At 34.3% G+C, this 16171-nt stretch overlaps 1 protein-coding gene across 1 annotated transcript in view; it reads left to right on the forward strand.

Annotated features, from left to right (window-relative positions):
• Positions 1 to 398: 398 nt before the first annotated feature.
• Positions 399 to 16171, forward strand: part of LOC106064037 (uncharacterized) — a 23267-nt gene continuing 7494 nt past the window's right edge. The window contains exons 1-7 of the mRNA XM_056028525.1: positions 399 to 435; positions 2431 to 3518; positions 4294 to 4344; positions 5216 to 5305; positions 6909 to 6960; positions 8796 to 16030; positions 16160 to 16171. The exon at positions 16160 to 16171 is cut by the window's right edge and continues 153 nt beyond it. Coding sequence (XP_055884500.1) covers positions 2443 to 3518; positions 4294 to 4344; positions 5216 to 5305; positions 6909 to 6960; positions 8796 to 16030; positions 16160 to 16171 — 8516 coding nt within the window. The 5' untranslated portion in view covers positions 399 to 435; positions 2431 to 2442. The remainder of the gene's footprint in view (positions 436 to 2430; positions 3519 to 4293; positions 4345 to 5215; positions 5306 to 6908; positions 6961 to 8795; positions 16031 to 16159) is intronic.

Genomic DNA, 16171 nt, shown 5'->3' on the forward strand with positions numbered 1-16171 from the left:
TGGTGGTGTACCAGCGGTTTGGTGGTGTACCAGCGGTTTAGTGGTGTACCAGCGGTTTGGTGGTTTACCAGCGGTTTAGTGGTGTACCAGCGGTTTGGTGGTGTACCAGCGGTTTGGTGGTGTACCAGCGGTTTGGTGGTTTACCAGCGGTATGGTGGTGTACCAGCGGTTTGGTGGTGTACCAGCGGTTTAGTGGTTTACCAGCGGTTTGGTGGTTTACCAGCGGTTTAGTGGTTTACCAGCGGTTTGGTGCTACAAGTTAACGACCGTCAGCAACAACCATCACACACTATATGGAATGTGTATTTTGAGCAATACAATTTTGAGGACCCCCCTAGCTCTATAGTTCCGAAGTAGGGGCAAAGGTCAGCGACAAGTCATTCTGGGAATTCGTTTCGAATCGGCAATCTCCCTTTTTACTTGTTTTATTTCTGCGTAAGTATCATTGCGACGTCTTGTTGTAAATGTTTTTATTTTACAGATTATAAATGTTTCGAGTTGTTTAAATTAATTCCTAAAACAGCATTGAGTATTTCTAGCTTGCAATTCTTTCATCTTAACCCAAGAAGTGATGGCATTTAGTACACGGCCAGAGTGGAAAATGTCAAACGGAAGCTTGCTTATAATAACTGCCTTACCTACAGATCTGTTGAATTCAGAGGCGGCCTTAGGGTTGGTGAATGGAGCAACCGGCCCAGGCCCCTCGATAGCTGATAGTATTATTTTTTATTTTGTTTATTTATGTTGATTAAAGGTCTCTAAATTAATTTTAGACGACTGCGGACAAAATTTTACCTACAGAATTACAAAACAATACGAAAATATTGTCACACAACCAATAATACAGTTGTCTTACCTACATAAGGTACTGTTTTTTAACAATAATAAGTCGTACGTCATTAGAGGCGGACAAGCCTGTTAGCGTGATGTGGTACGGCATATGTAGTTTACGGCTATAGTTCATGGGCCTGCGTATGATACTCGACCCGGGCCTCGCGTACTGCTAAGGCCACCTCTGGTTCAAATATTCAATTTCTGAAGTGCCTTCGGGACCTATGAAGAGCATTTTCGGATTTTCATTGTGAGCCTATCCAGTGTAATTAATAAGCCTTATTTTCTATATGTTGTTTTTAAGGCCAGAAAGTACAATGTTTAATTGAAATGAAATATGTCATTCAGGCTGTGATCATTGATGTAGTGATTTTGTTTCATCATTGTCACCTGTCTTTGGCTTGCACCGACTGGCTATATGGCTTTTCGGGCAAATGACCAGTGGGCCGGTACCCATTTAAAGGGCCACATGAATGTTACTACAACATGTGTAAAATGGTTAAAAGTTTTATATTATCTTATAAATGTGCCCCTTTAACCGTCGTGTTTAAAAAATCCTTTACAGTGTAATACTAATTTAAACACAAACCCTTTTTTCGAAATAATGTAATAGCTTACATCAGGTGGCTGAGTGGTAAAGGTAAAGCGCTTGGCTCCTGAACCAAGAGGTCCCAGATTCGAATCCTGGTGAAGACTGATTTTATTTTTATTTCGGGATTTACCCAACTCTAACGGGTACCGGACATTGGTTGGGAAAAGTGAATTAGTCGGTAGTTGCTGATTTTGTGGACAGGAAGGCCTATAATTGGAAGCCTATCATACTATATCTGGGCCGGATGGTTTAGAATTGCCCGCAAAATACATGAAAAGATATTGAAAATCCGATATCATTATATTTTAGATCTTTCAAAATTCTGATGCGACGGCTACTTTTTTCTTTTCTAAATGTGAAAACTTCAATATTTAAAGTTGCAAGCAATTTTTGTCATAAAAATACACCATTTTTAAAACTATTCACTATTAATAGTAAAATACAAGGGAGACTATAAGAGAATGGGCTGTGTTTTTCTGAACAATTAAAAAAAAATTATATTTAAAAGTATTATAAAAACATTTATATTACAAAATATTCTTTTTTTCAATTACACAATCTAATAACGTTTTAATAAAATGTTTACTTTAAAAAAAAGGAATGCATTAAGGGCAGGTTGATCTGTAATAAAAACATGACTAATGTTTGCTTTTGCCTCATTAAATATGCACAGACAGTGTCTAATTTTTAAAACACTATAACTATGTCAATAAATAATTGTGCGAAGTTTCAGCTTAATCCGAGAATGGGTGTGGGAGAAATAATGTTTTACCAAACGGACAAATAGACAGTGTGAGTTGATATAAGCTTTTTTAAATATTAATTTTAATTTCAGTCTAGGTAGAAAGCCACTTTCTTTTCACTAATTTGAAATAAGAAAATGTTAAATCTTTTATTGTATTTACAAGTGTTTTTATTAAATACGATAAACTGTTCTATATGATGTAAAATAGTAAGGCTTAGAATTCAGACCAATGTGTCACATTTGTATGCTTGTTTCATTACAGAATAAAAAAAAAATGGCTGCTGCTGTAGCTCAACGGCCTTTACATGGGAATAGATTTATTGAAGATAATAATAATGACAGCAGTGAGCTATTGAACGCATCCTCCATTGGTCACGTGGAGACAGTTAAGTTACTTATACAAAAAGGAGCAAAAGTAAACCTTAAAGACCATAACGGGTTCACGGCTTTAATGCTATCCGTTCAAAATGGTCACGTTAAGATCGTAAAACTTTTACTTGAAGCAGGCGCATGCGTGAATGAAAAAGATGGAGAAGGTCGGACAACATTGATGACAGCGTCTCGAAAAGGAAATTTTGAAATAGTGGAGCTTTTATTAAATAACAGAGCTTGTCCTGATGAAAAATGTAACGAAGGCTCAACAGCGCTAATCTTAGCTTCATATTATGGGCATGCAAACATTGTTGAAAGGCTTACTACTTCTGATACCAATGTAGACTTGGAGAATGCTCAAGGATGGACAGCTCTAATGAAAGCTTGTCTTAAAGGCAACTGTATCATCGTGAAACATCTCATAGACCGTGGCGCCTCTGTAAATGCGAAGAACAACATTGGCAGGACAGCACTGATGATCGCGTCAGAGTACGCTCAGACCACAACTATCCAACCACTGACATCATCAGGCGCTATTGTTGATGACAAGGACAGAGATGGATTGACAGCTTTGATGATCGCCTGCCAGAAAGGACATGTCGAAACAGTGGAGGCTTTGATAAAGGCCAAAACAAATGTGAATGAAGCACAAAACGACGGCACCACAGCTCTGATGATAGCAGTTCTACACAACTACCTTGATGTCGTAAATCTACTTTTAAACAACGAAGCTAAAGTTAACCAAACAGATCATTGTTCTGTAAATGCACTGATGATAGCGGCTGAGAACGGCTATCCCGAGATTGCCAGGGCACTAATTCAGTTTGGTGCTGATGTAAACCAAAAAGACAGTGATGGCGGATCAGCTTATTACAGAACTGTAATGAATAATCATACAGAAGTAATGATTGCACTTCTAGAGAAAGAAGTCGATGTCAATGAAAAATTTGTGGACACACCAAGCAGGATAGTGAAAAGGTGAGAAAATTCACTATCTACTATTACTATTTAAAGTTTGTAAGTTTCAGCCTGATCCAACTAAAACTTTGACGTACTCTGAAGGTTTTGTGACTTCAATAATTCAGTTTTATAAGTAAGCAAAAACAGTGTAGTCTGATGCCGCCTATTGGATGGCGAGTGAGGTAACCGCACAACGCCCCTGAGAGCTCCACGATAGCAGAAATCAGTAATTATTATCTCGTTTGCTGCTTTTTCATGCAAAATGTTTCCGAGCTTTTAGTTACGTTGATGAAAGTCCACTAAATCGTTATTAGAGGACTTCGGAAAGATTTTAAAGCAAAAGTTTACATGTGGAATTCCAACAGTAAGGTACTATGTTTTGTACCAATAATAAGGTCTACAACATCAGAGGCAGACGAGCCCGTTAGAGTAATGTGGCACGGTATATGTGATATTCGCTTACTGCTCACAGACCCACCGCCAACGTATGGCGCCCCCATAAACCACTCGGCCCGAGCCTCGCGTACTGATTAAGCCGAATATGAATGTAGCATATTAAAGAATATAAAGTAAAAATCACTAAGATGATTACCAGTTTTAAAGCTTATATTTTTTATTTAAATAGCAACAAACAGAAATCAGAAATGGGTACACTGTTATCTGGGTAGGTGGTGGGAAGAACGAATTGGAGGGCAATTAATGGAAAAGAAAATGGAGTAATCGTAAATGAATGTTACCTGTAACAAAACAACTGATGATTTGATTCATAATGAAATTTATTCTGATTGTATAGGAGACCGTGCGCAACACCAAAGCTGAGAGAACCTACTTTTTGTCAGCCCAGGTATGTATACAATATCCCATTGCAAGTAATGCATTTTAAGAACTGAAGGCTTTGTGCAGTCATTTGGGGGGAGGCCTCTTCCCTCTTCCAATTAGGCTATGCATACACAGTGTACACTTAACAAGATTGGTCAAAGCATGTCACTTTTAAATCTAATCTCCTTATTTCGTACATTTAATATGCATATTTTGTCTTAAAAAAGATTGACGACTTCGATGGATTTATGGACGACGAAAAAACAATTTTAATCGACCACCGGTGGATAATGGTTATAATTGACCTGGATGTGGCAAAATCTGTAGGTCATGACCCAATGCATTCCTTATAAACCTTCGAACTTGAAGGCTAGACTTCTTCTTCTACTTCTCCTTCTTCTTGTTACTATTATAGAGAATTTCATAAATTTTTAAGTTAACAAATGTAGATAGACACAGGCAGGCGCGCGCGCGCACACACACACACACACACCACACCACACACACCACACACACCACACCACACACACCACACCACACACACACACATATATATATATATTACATATATATATATATAATATATATATATATACATATATATCTTATCTTATATAATGCAGACGTTACTTCAAAAAAAGAAGATGATTACGTCCTACGCGTCATGCATTCAGTCATGCATATTAACCAACGACTTAAATTCTGCCAAGTCACTGGTTTTCCTGGCTGGCTCAGGCAACGCATTCCATGCTCTAATAGTACTAGGGAAGAAGGAGCATTTGTACATAGTACATGTATATAATATATGTAAAGATGGAGAGAGAGAGAGAGAGATTAGAAAGATAGCACATTTATTTTAACACACATTTTTATATTACTATATTTTATGTTCACAGATACTGTACAATTCATGCTACTCAAGTAAATGTTCAACATTCCCAGTACACAGTCATCGGAGATGAAGGACAGATTAATATACAGAAGTAGTTCATGTCTTTGGAGTATTTTGGTCTAAATTTGCTCTAAGTTAGCAAACAAACAGAAAGCAGCTCGTCTCTGTCAATCTAACTTATATAAGATATACCGAAACTTAAAATAAGTTAAATTTGTAAAATTTCTGTCATAATTATTTAACTGATGAGATGCGTAATAAATAAATTATCTACAAAATCTTCGATATAAAATAAAATGTTGTTTATATAAGCTTTTGATTAATGTGCGGTAAGAGTATCTGAGATGCATGAGAGTGGCATTAATCGCCCAGCTCTCTACCAAGAGTGGCTCGGGTTTGAATCTCGACTCGAACCTAGATGTGTTAGCTAAGCGCTCAAATGCCCCCCCCCCCCCCCCCAAAACACTGCTCTATCAATGAGATATCCAGCGAACTATTCAGACCATACTATGTCATAAAAGATTCGCTATAAAAATAAATAAATATTAAATACTATTGATGTCTTTGGCTCGAGTTTAAATATTGGAAAATTTAATTATTTTTTTCGTCACTAGTATAATGTTGTATAGTTGTTGCTTTTTATTGTAAATATCGTTTGTTTGTATTAAATATAATGGTATTGTGACCACAATACATGTTGTAACTTCTGTTAAATTGAACTGTACATCTGAAAGGCTCTGACATTGATGCACTAGCGAAATATAAAAATGTCTTTAAAAAAAAAAAAAAAAGCTTATCTAAAAGAACATAGTTTTCGCCCTGAAAACTATATCCATTAATAATGTACAGGTTATTTCCTTTATTTGGTATGAAACAAAATAAATAATTACCAATAATTAATTGAATATTTTTTTTATTATTGATTTTTGTTTTGTTTGGCGCAATATATAATTGTTTAATGTATCGGCAAGATCGGAGAAAATATGTCACAGTGCTCTTCTTGAGATGTCAGATGTTACTAAATGATTAACTATTTGGTCCATTTTTGGCTTGATTCCTGTATTGTTATTCACTATGAATAATTTGTGCAAAATCTCAACTTAATCAGAGAATGGGAAGTGGGAGAAAATAGTATCAAAACGTAATAAGGTGACTAAATCCATATATATAGATATGCAATTTTTCTCCTAATTTCAAAATCAAACAAAATGATTCATCACTAACAATCAATTAACTAATTGCAACGTTTTACAAATCCATTCATTTCTTGTCAGGTTTAATGAATAATTGTGCAAAATTTTAACTTGGTCATTTATTTATAAAAATGGGAGAAAAAACATGTGCAAACTTTTTACCAGACAGACTGACGGACAGACAGACAGAGTAAGTTTATATAAGCTTTATAAAAAGAAATAGGAAGTATCATTTTTCATTAAACAAAAAGAAAAGGCATGATAAAAAAAATAACAATAAAAACATAAAAATAACAATTTAAAAAAAATAACAAACAAGCAAATAGGAGTTGTAATTTTAACAGTTACATTGGATCGGCCATTTAATTAAATGTGTAATAGATCTAGATCGAAAAATATAAATCTGTGCGATTTCAAAAATTTTAACCAATTGTGTTTGTTTAGCGCCTTTTCATGATTTTAATTTTTACTAAGCGCTGTGATCCTATTACTTATCTGAAACAGTTGGGAAAATTGGGTCAAGTCTCCTCAAGAGCAGATACTGACCACTTTGCTAGTGCGGCGACTATGAAAATAAAAAAAATGGTATAGTTATCTATTGTTCGTTACAATACTAACTTTGAAGCGGTAACCTACTTCAGCTTATACCACCACTTCAGGCAAGTACAATTTCTTTCCGTTGTTCGATTTAATTATCAACAGTTAATTAACAAGGTGGTTAACTTTTGTTCATTGATTATCGTGTTGTTAGTTGTTAAGTAAATGAATAATTGTGCTTGATCTGAGATTGTGTATCAGAGAAATAACCTGTACACATTTTAGATTAAACAGATAGGCAGAGCAAGTTTAGAATCCTTATCTTAATAATGTACATTTCTACAATGAATATTGGGTTTCCCCGATATGACATTGTTGTAGACAATAGAGAATGTAATTTTTTTTAATTAATTAGCCCTAGATCTAGATACAAATGTCTAAAACCTTATATATCTGTATTTAGATCTTTGCTATTTTAGTTATGCTAAATAGTGCAGCAAACTAAGGCAAGTATAACTAACGAATATTCACATTTGACTAGAGTAACACCTTTAGTAAAATCCCTAAATTTAGAAAGCCTTCACTGGCCTTCAGGACAGAAGACTCAAAAGTAAAGTAGCAATTATACACAAAGCACTAAACCATAATCTTTAAATACAAAAACAAAATCTAATAAAATACTCAGGAAGACACAAAGATAAAGGCACATTCCTCGTCCCATATGCTAGGACAAATTAGTACAATTGCTCATTCTTTCCAAGTGCTATTAGAGCATGGAATGGGTTGCCTGAGCTAGCCAGGAAAACCAGTGACTTGGCAGAATTTAAGTCATTGGTTAATATGCATGACTAGATGCATGATGCATAGGACGTGGTTATCTTCATCTTCATTTTTGAAGTAGCGTCTGTATTATATAAGATAATATTATGTAACGCTAGGAAAGTCTTTACTTGAATTAACATTAAAAACGCGTAAGCTGAAAACATGAACAACGGAACGCGATCTGCTTTATTCGTAATTTTGTCAACAAAATGTTTTATGTTGATGCCATATCTAAGACAATATTTCGGAACAAAGCGTGTATATATTGTATTCAAGGCTAATGGTATGATTCTCTACGTATATTCAACATGAAGGAGAAGCCACAGTGGCCAATTCTCCGAAATTACTTATTAATATTATAGATCGCCCTCAACAAAGGAGTAAAAACTTTATTTATAGCATACATGGGTTACACTTATAATACAAGATCCATAATAATGAATATACTAAAAGGTATTAAGTGTGCCTAAATTAAATATTCAAGGGCGGGTACACTAGATTCAATAATGTATTATCTTAAGAGTATTATCAAACATTATAGCCTTACCCAAATATTAAATATACACACCAATAAAGAATACTTTAAGCAGAATAACCAAAAAACAATCAACAACAACCTTTCAGACTAGGTCAGCTCTCCAACTGACTAGACTGACCACTGGATACTTTATTAACCCCCTTTAAAAAAACCCTTGCTAAAACAGTTTACAACTCACAATTAATAAAATTAACAAGCACACACACACTCTCATATCTTATACACCCCTGCTCTTGACACGGAAAACTTTATTTCTTCTATCAAAATAAAACACTCTAAAAAGTTAATTATAGATTAGTATAGATCTTTTTTTTAAAGATGTTTTTTTTTTTCAAATGCATTTTAAATAAAACTAATTATCTCAAAATTGCTTTTATCTAGATGTTCCTCAAATAGAAATCGAGTCAAAGTTCTGCAAAGAGAACTCTATTATGAAAATTTGAGAGTATTCAGGCTTCTTTCTCATACACACTGCTGAATACCATCCATAAAAGATGGAAACTAATCCAGACAACAAACCATCTTTAAAGGAAGTGGAACCATCTTGTAGTAATATAACTGAAGGTAAAAGTACAGCCTTAATGTGTGCTGTCAAACTTGGACATCTCAAAACTGTTCGTCTTCTTCTTAAATTTAATGCAAACATCGATGAACAGAATTCAGAAGGACAAACTGCTTTAATGTTGGCAGCACAAAACGGGCATCTTGAGATTGTCAAGTCCCTTCTGCAATCACGAGCTAATTTTCAATTGAAAAACTCTGATGGCGACACAGCGTTAACATTAGCTTCTAAAAATGGCCATTTAAACATTGTTGATATTCTCACAGATCATTTTGGCAGACTTTTATCAGCAAGTGATGAAAACAAAGAAAATCTAGCTGGTGACATTCAGTTTCCTAAAGACACAGATCGTAAAGCTAAAGAACTAATACAAGCATCTGTAAATGGAGATACTAATACAATCAAGACATTACTACAGAAAGGTGTAGACATCAATATACAAAATGAAGATGGTCAGACAGCTCTCCAGGTAGCTTCTCAAAATGGTCACCTGGAAACTGTAAAGTGTTTAATTGAATCTCAAGCAAATGTAAATATTAAAGATAAATATGGATATAACGCACTTACGGTAGCCTGTACAAATGGATATCAGGATATAGTTCAACTACTTCTATCTATGACTGTTAATGTTGATGATGAAACACAAGACGGCTGTACAGCGCTCATGATGGCATCCCAGCATGGACATTTTAATGTTGTTAATCAGCTTTTAGATTCTGGAGCTAGTGTAAATATTGTGAATAATGATGGATTTTCTGCATTTTTAACAGCTTCTAAATACGGTCATATCGAAGTGTTAGATCTTTTCCTCAAACGAAGTGATGTTAAACAAAGCACTAAAGATGGATTTACTGCACTTATCGTAGCGTCTGAAAATGGGCACACTGATATAGTTAAAAAATTACTGGACACAGGATCAGACGTGAATGCAAAATGTAATCAGGGCTGGTCAGCACTTCATGTAGCTGTTCAAAACGGACACACTGATATTGTTGACCTCTTGTTACAAAATAATGCAAAAATTAATGATAATGACCAATTAAGTTGGACACCACTGATCACCGCAGCCAAACAAAACCTGACTGATATTGTAAATTTACTTTTAAAATATGACGTTGATGTCAATAGAACAACAAACACTGGTTTGACAGCATTAATGGTTGCATCACGAAAAGGTCATTTTGAAATCGTGAAAAGTCTTTTGCAATCTGGTGCTGACACCAATTTAAAAACTCAAGAAGGATGGACAGCTCTGATGTTTGCATCTTTAAATAGTCACACTGAAACTGTCAAAGAACTTATTGCACATGAAGCAAATGTCCATGAAAAAAATCAAGATGGCTGGACAGCCCTTATGATAGCTATTGAAAAGAAACATTGTGATGTCATAAAAACCTTATTAAACTCTAATGCTAATGTGAATTGTAATGAAAGACATGGGTGGACTCCTCTTATGTTAGCGTCTCGCCATGGACTCACTGACATTGTTGAAATAATGATAAAATGCAAAACAAACTTAAATGATGTCAATGATGAAGGACTGACAGCACTAATGTTAGCAACTCTTAATGGACATGTGGACACTGTGAAGCTTTTGCTACAATTTGGATCATATGTGAATTTAAGTAATTATGATGGATGGACTGCATTGATGTTAGCATCTGAAAAGGGATATACGAATATTGTTCAATATTTACTAATGTCTAAAGCTGATGTTAATTCAAAGGACAACCTTGGTAGAACAGCATTAATGATAGCATCATTTAGAGGTAACAATGATGTTATAAAATTACTTCTTGAGGCCCAAGCTTATGTTAGTGATCAGGATTTTAATGGATGGACACCTTTAATGTTTGCTTCATATAATAATTACACAGAAACATGCAAACTTCTTATAGAAAGAGCTGCCAAGGGGAGTAATGAAGGTATGAAATCGGATGACATATTGGATGAATATATATTGTGTCACGAAATTTCACAGTCAAATTTCATTTTAACAGTCATGAATACGTCTGTAGAACATGAAATCCATGAAGGCTGGACTGCACTAATGAAAGCTTCTCAAACCGGCAATGAGAAAATGATTGCACTGCTCCTTAAGTTTCAAGCCAGTGTCAATGAAAAGAATGCTGCTGGAAAAACTGCTCTATTTCTAGCCTGTGAAAGTGGACACGTGGAAGCAGTACGGCTGCTCTTAACTAATCAAGCAAACGTTAATGTCCAAGATCAAAACAAGATGACGTCACTAATGATAGCCGCAGAGAAGGGACATGAAGATATAGTTAAATTACTTTTAGAGGCAGGAGCCAACGTTAACGAAAGAGGACCATACGGCAATACAGCTTTAATGTTGGCATCGAAATTTGGAAGAACTAGTATTGTTCAGTATCTGTTAGAATGTAAAGCGATTCTTACGTTTCAAAATTCTTTTGGGAGAAGTGCACTTATAATGGCAGCTTCGCACAGACATAAAGAAATAGTTGAATTATTACTGTTACATCAAGCTTATGTAAATGATAAGGATCAGAAAGGCTTAACGCCTCTTATGATTGCAACTGAAAATGGAGACAAAGACATTGTCCAATTACTCTTAGAAAATGAAGCTGATGTAAACCTACATGATTATTCTGGAAAAACAGCTTTAATTATTGCAACTGAACATAGATATACAGACTTGATTAAATTACTTTTAGAGTACAAAGGTAATATTGAAGAGAAAGATTACCAGGGCAATACAGCCTTTATTATCGCACTGACGCAAGGACATTATGATATAGCTGAAATCTTTGTAGAACATGGAGCCACAATTAATTCTGAGGTTTGGCATGTGTTAAGAAATCGGGACACTGACTTGTCTAGCTCATTAACATATTATAAAGAAAGCGTACATGCTCGTGAACCATATGTATTTATAGAGTTATTGAGAACTTCAAAATGTAAGAAAAAGGAAATGGAACAGTACATTAGTAGTTATTATGTTCAAAGACTAATTGGAATTGGATGTACAACTCTAATGGTATCTGTCCTGTTTAGAGATAAAGACACTGTCAGATTACTTTTAGCTAAACAAGTTGATTTGACATTGAAAAACGCAAATGCTTCTTTAATAATAGCAACTGTAATCGGAGACCCAGAAATTGTTAAATTATTTTTAGACTCTCAAGCTCAATTGAATAAAAATGACAGTGAATGTCTAACTGCTCTGGATGAACACAAAAATGTTTTGAACTTCAAAGAACAATGTGATGATGATATAAGAGAAGTGTTAGAAACAGCTGCAAAAGGACACTTAGAAATAATAAAATTAATGTTAGATAAGCCTATTAATATTGAAAAAATATGTAAATCTTGTGGAACAGCTTTACACATTGCAGCTCAGACTGGACAAACTGAAATTATTCAATTACTTTTAGACCACCAGGCTAATGTTAATGCCAAAAACTCTAGAGGCTTGACACCACTTATGGTGGCTACCGAAAAGAGAAACATCGATGTTGTGAAATTACTTTTAGATTATCAAGCCAATGTAAACCTACACGATCATTTAGGAACACCAGCGTTACTAATAGCATCTGAACGTGGGTACATTAATATTGATGAAAGAGACTCTAGTCACTGCACAGCATTGATGATCGCAGTTCGCAGTAAACAATATGACATAGCAAAACTTCTTTTAGATCATGGAGCTACAATAAACTCAGCCATATTGCTTGCTTTGAAAATTCATAATCTAAACATGTGTCTATTTCTATGGGATTATCAGGAAAATGTTGATTCTGAAAAACAGAATGTATTAATAGAGTTATTAAGAACATCTCAATTTAAAAAAAAAGAAATAATGCAACTTTATTTTGATAGTGAATTAATTCTTAGTTTAATTGAAAATGGATGTACCGCTTTAATGATTTCAGTTAGAGTTGGAGACATAGACACTGTCAGATTACTTTTAGATAAAAATGCTGATGTCAGTGTGAAAAACCTTAAAAATGAAACAGCCCTTGGTTTGGCTTGTATAAATGGACACATGGAAATACTGAAATTACTTCTAAATTATAAAGCCAACATTGATCAAAGCATTGATGCTAATAGCAACACAGCGCTTATGATAGCATCACAAAATGGGAACTGGGAAATGGTTGAACTACTTTTAAAATATAAAGCAAACATTGATGCACAAAATAATGATATGGAAACAGCACTTATAATAGCAGTAGAAAATGTAAAACTAAAAATAGTTCAAAAACTTCTAGATTGTAAAGCTGATGTAAATATAAAAAACAGAAAAGGTGAAACTAGTTTGTTGATAGCATCTGGTACTGGAAACCTAAAAATAGTTCAATCGCTCTTACACCACCAAGCTAATGTTAATGAGAAAGACAATAAATGTGTTACTCCACTAATGAGAGCATATTTAAAAGGGCACTATGAAATAGTTCAACTACTTTTAGATAATCAGTGTGATGTTAACAAACAATCAGAAGATGGATGCACTACTTTAATGATGTCTGTTAGGGTTGGAGACATAGACACTGCCAAATTACTTTTAGATAAAAATGCTGATGTCAGTGTGAAAAACCTTAAAAATGAAACAGCCCTTGGTTTGGCTTGTATAAATGGACACATGAAAATACTGAAATTACTTCTAAATTATGAAGCCGACATTGATCAAAGCATTGATGCTAATAGCAACACAGCACTTATGATAGCATCACAAAATGGGAACTGGGAAATGGTTGAACTACTTTTAAAATATAAAGCAAACATTGATGCACAAAATAATGATATGGAAACAACACTTATAATAGCAGTAGAAAATGTAAAACTAAAAATAGTTCGAAAACTTCTAGATTGTAAAGCTGATGTAAATATAAAAAACAGAAAAGGTGAAACTAGTTTGTTGATAGCATCTGGTACTGGAAACCTAAAAATAGTTCAATCGCTCTTACACCACCAAGCTAATGTTAATGAGAAAGACAATAAATGTGTTACTCCACTAATGAGAGCATATTTAAAAGGGCACTATGAAATAGTTCAACTACTTTTAGATAATCAGTGTGATGTTAACAAACAATCAGAAGATGGATGTACTACTTTAATGATGTCAGTTAGGGTTGGAGACATAGACACTGCCAAATTACTTTTAGATAAAAATGCTGATGTCAGTGTGAAAAACCTTAAAAATGAAACAGCCCTTGGTTTGGCTTGTATAAATGGACACATGGAAATACTGAAATTACTTCTAAATTATAAAGCCGACATTGATCAAAGCATTGATGCTAATAGCAACACAGCGCTTATGATAGCATCACAAAATGGGAACTGGGAAATGGTTGAACTACTTTTAAAATATAAAGCAAACATTGATAAAACTAATGATGATATGGAAACAGCACTTATGATAGCAGTAAAAAATGAACATCTAATAATAGTTCAACAGTTGCTACATTGTAAGGCTGATGTAAACATAAAAAACAGAAAAGGTAAAACTTGTTTATTGTTAGCATCTGCTACTGGAAATATAAACTTAGTTCAAATATTTTTAGACTACCAAGCTAAATCCTCAATCTTTGGTAAGTTTAGAATAGGGAAAATATTAATGCAATATAAAAATAATGTCAATGTAACGTCTTTAAAAAATGAAACAGCTCTGATGCTGGCTTCTAAAAAAGGACACAAACAAATTGTTCAATTGCTTTTACATCATCATGCTGATGTGAATAAAAAATCGAGCTTAGGTGAAACAGCTTTAATGATGGCTTCTCAAAACAAACACTTAAACATAGTAGAGTTACTTTTACGCCACCAGGCCAGTGTTAATGAGAAAAACAAGTTTGGGGACACGGCACTCATGATCCTCATAGGAAAATCGTTTTCTCAAAATGTTCGTTTTTTAGCATACAGTTATACCGATTATGAAATAGAATATCAAAAAGAAGGTTGTATAGAATTACTACTAGAGCGCCAAGCAGACGTCAATAAGAGAAACAATTCTGGTGAGACTTCCCTTATCATCGCAACTGAGCTCCAACAAGAACATGTTGTTGAAATTCTTTTAAATTTCAAAGCAGACGTGAATCTAAATACAATAAACGGTTGGACAGCTCTTATGTTGGCAGCAAAAAATGTAAGCAGAAAAATTGTCGAACTGCTTTTGGAAAATAAAGCAAAAGTTAATGAAAAAAACCTTAATGGCTGGACACCAATAATGATTGCATCTTTTAAAAGTGATGAAAATATTATTCAACTATTACTACATTACAAAGCTGATATCAATGAAAAAGACAGTCATGGCATAACATCTTTGATGATCGCTAGTACTAATGATCCAGAAAGTTATTATCTAAACCATAATAATGTTCTAAATATAATTTTAAAGTTGTCTGTAAATGTCAATGAAAAAGACAAAGATGGCTGGACAGCTCTAATGTTAGCCTCAGCTAAAAAAAATAATCAAAAAGTTGAATTGCTTTTAGACCATGGAGCACTTGTGAACGAAACAAATGTGGATGGACTAACGGCACTAATGATAGCATGTGCAAAGGGAAACCTAGAAGTAGTCAAACTACTATTGAACAACAATGCTCAAGTGGAGGATAAATGTTCTGATGGATGGACTGCACTGATGATAGCTTCAGAAGTAGGAATCAATGAAATTGTTGAATTACTTTTAGACCACAACGCAAACGTTGATGAAATAAATCAAGATGGTTTAACTGCTCTTATGATAGCTTCTTCAAACGGACACACACATATTGTCAAATTACTTGTCGATGCCAAGTCTCTGGTGAATGAAAAATGTCTGAATGGTTGGACTTCACTAATGCTCGCTTCAGAAACAGGACACATTGAAATAGTTCACTTGCTTTTAGATAGCAATGCCGATGTAATGGAACAAAGTCATGACGGTTGGACTGCATGTATGATAGCTTCATATTATGGACATAGCTCTGTGGCCAAACTTCTATTAGAGCGTGGAGGCAATGCTGTTCAACTCAAAGAAGGTTGTCTATTAAAGTCAAGGAAACTTCAAAAAAAGAGTGAAGATATTTTATTAAAATTCAACCAATTTATACAAATTTGTGTCGAATGCAGCAGTTACACATTATCAATGATTAAAAACTACAAAATTCAAGATGATGAATTAGCCAGATATAAGCATTACTCAAGGTAAAGATAACAAATGAGAAAAAAAAATTACTTTTACATATTTCAACCATTCACCGCGCGTTTAATATCTCTCTCTCTCTATATATATATATATATATATATATATATATATATAATTATCTATTTTAGGCCTCAACTTGC

The sequence above is a fragment of the Biomphalaria glabrata genome, chromosome 5 (genome assembly GCF_947242115.1).
Source record: "Biomphalaria glabrata chromosome 5, xgBioGlab47.1, whole genome shotgun sequence".
In the NCBI taxonomy this organism is placed as follows: domain Eukaryota; kingdom Metazoa; phylum Mollusca; class Gastropoda; family Planorbidae; genus Biomphalaria; species Biomphalaria glabrata.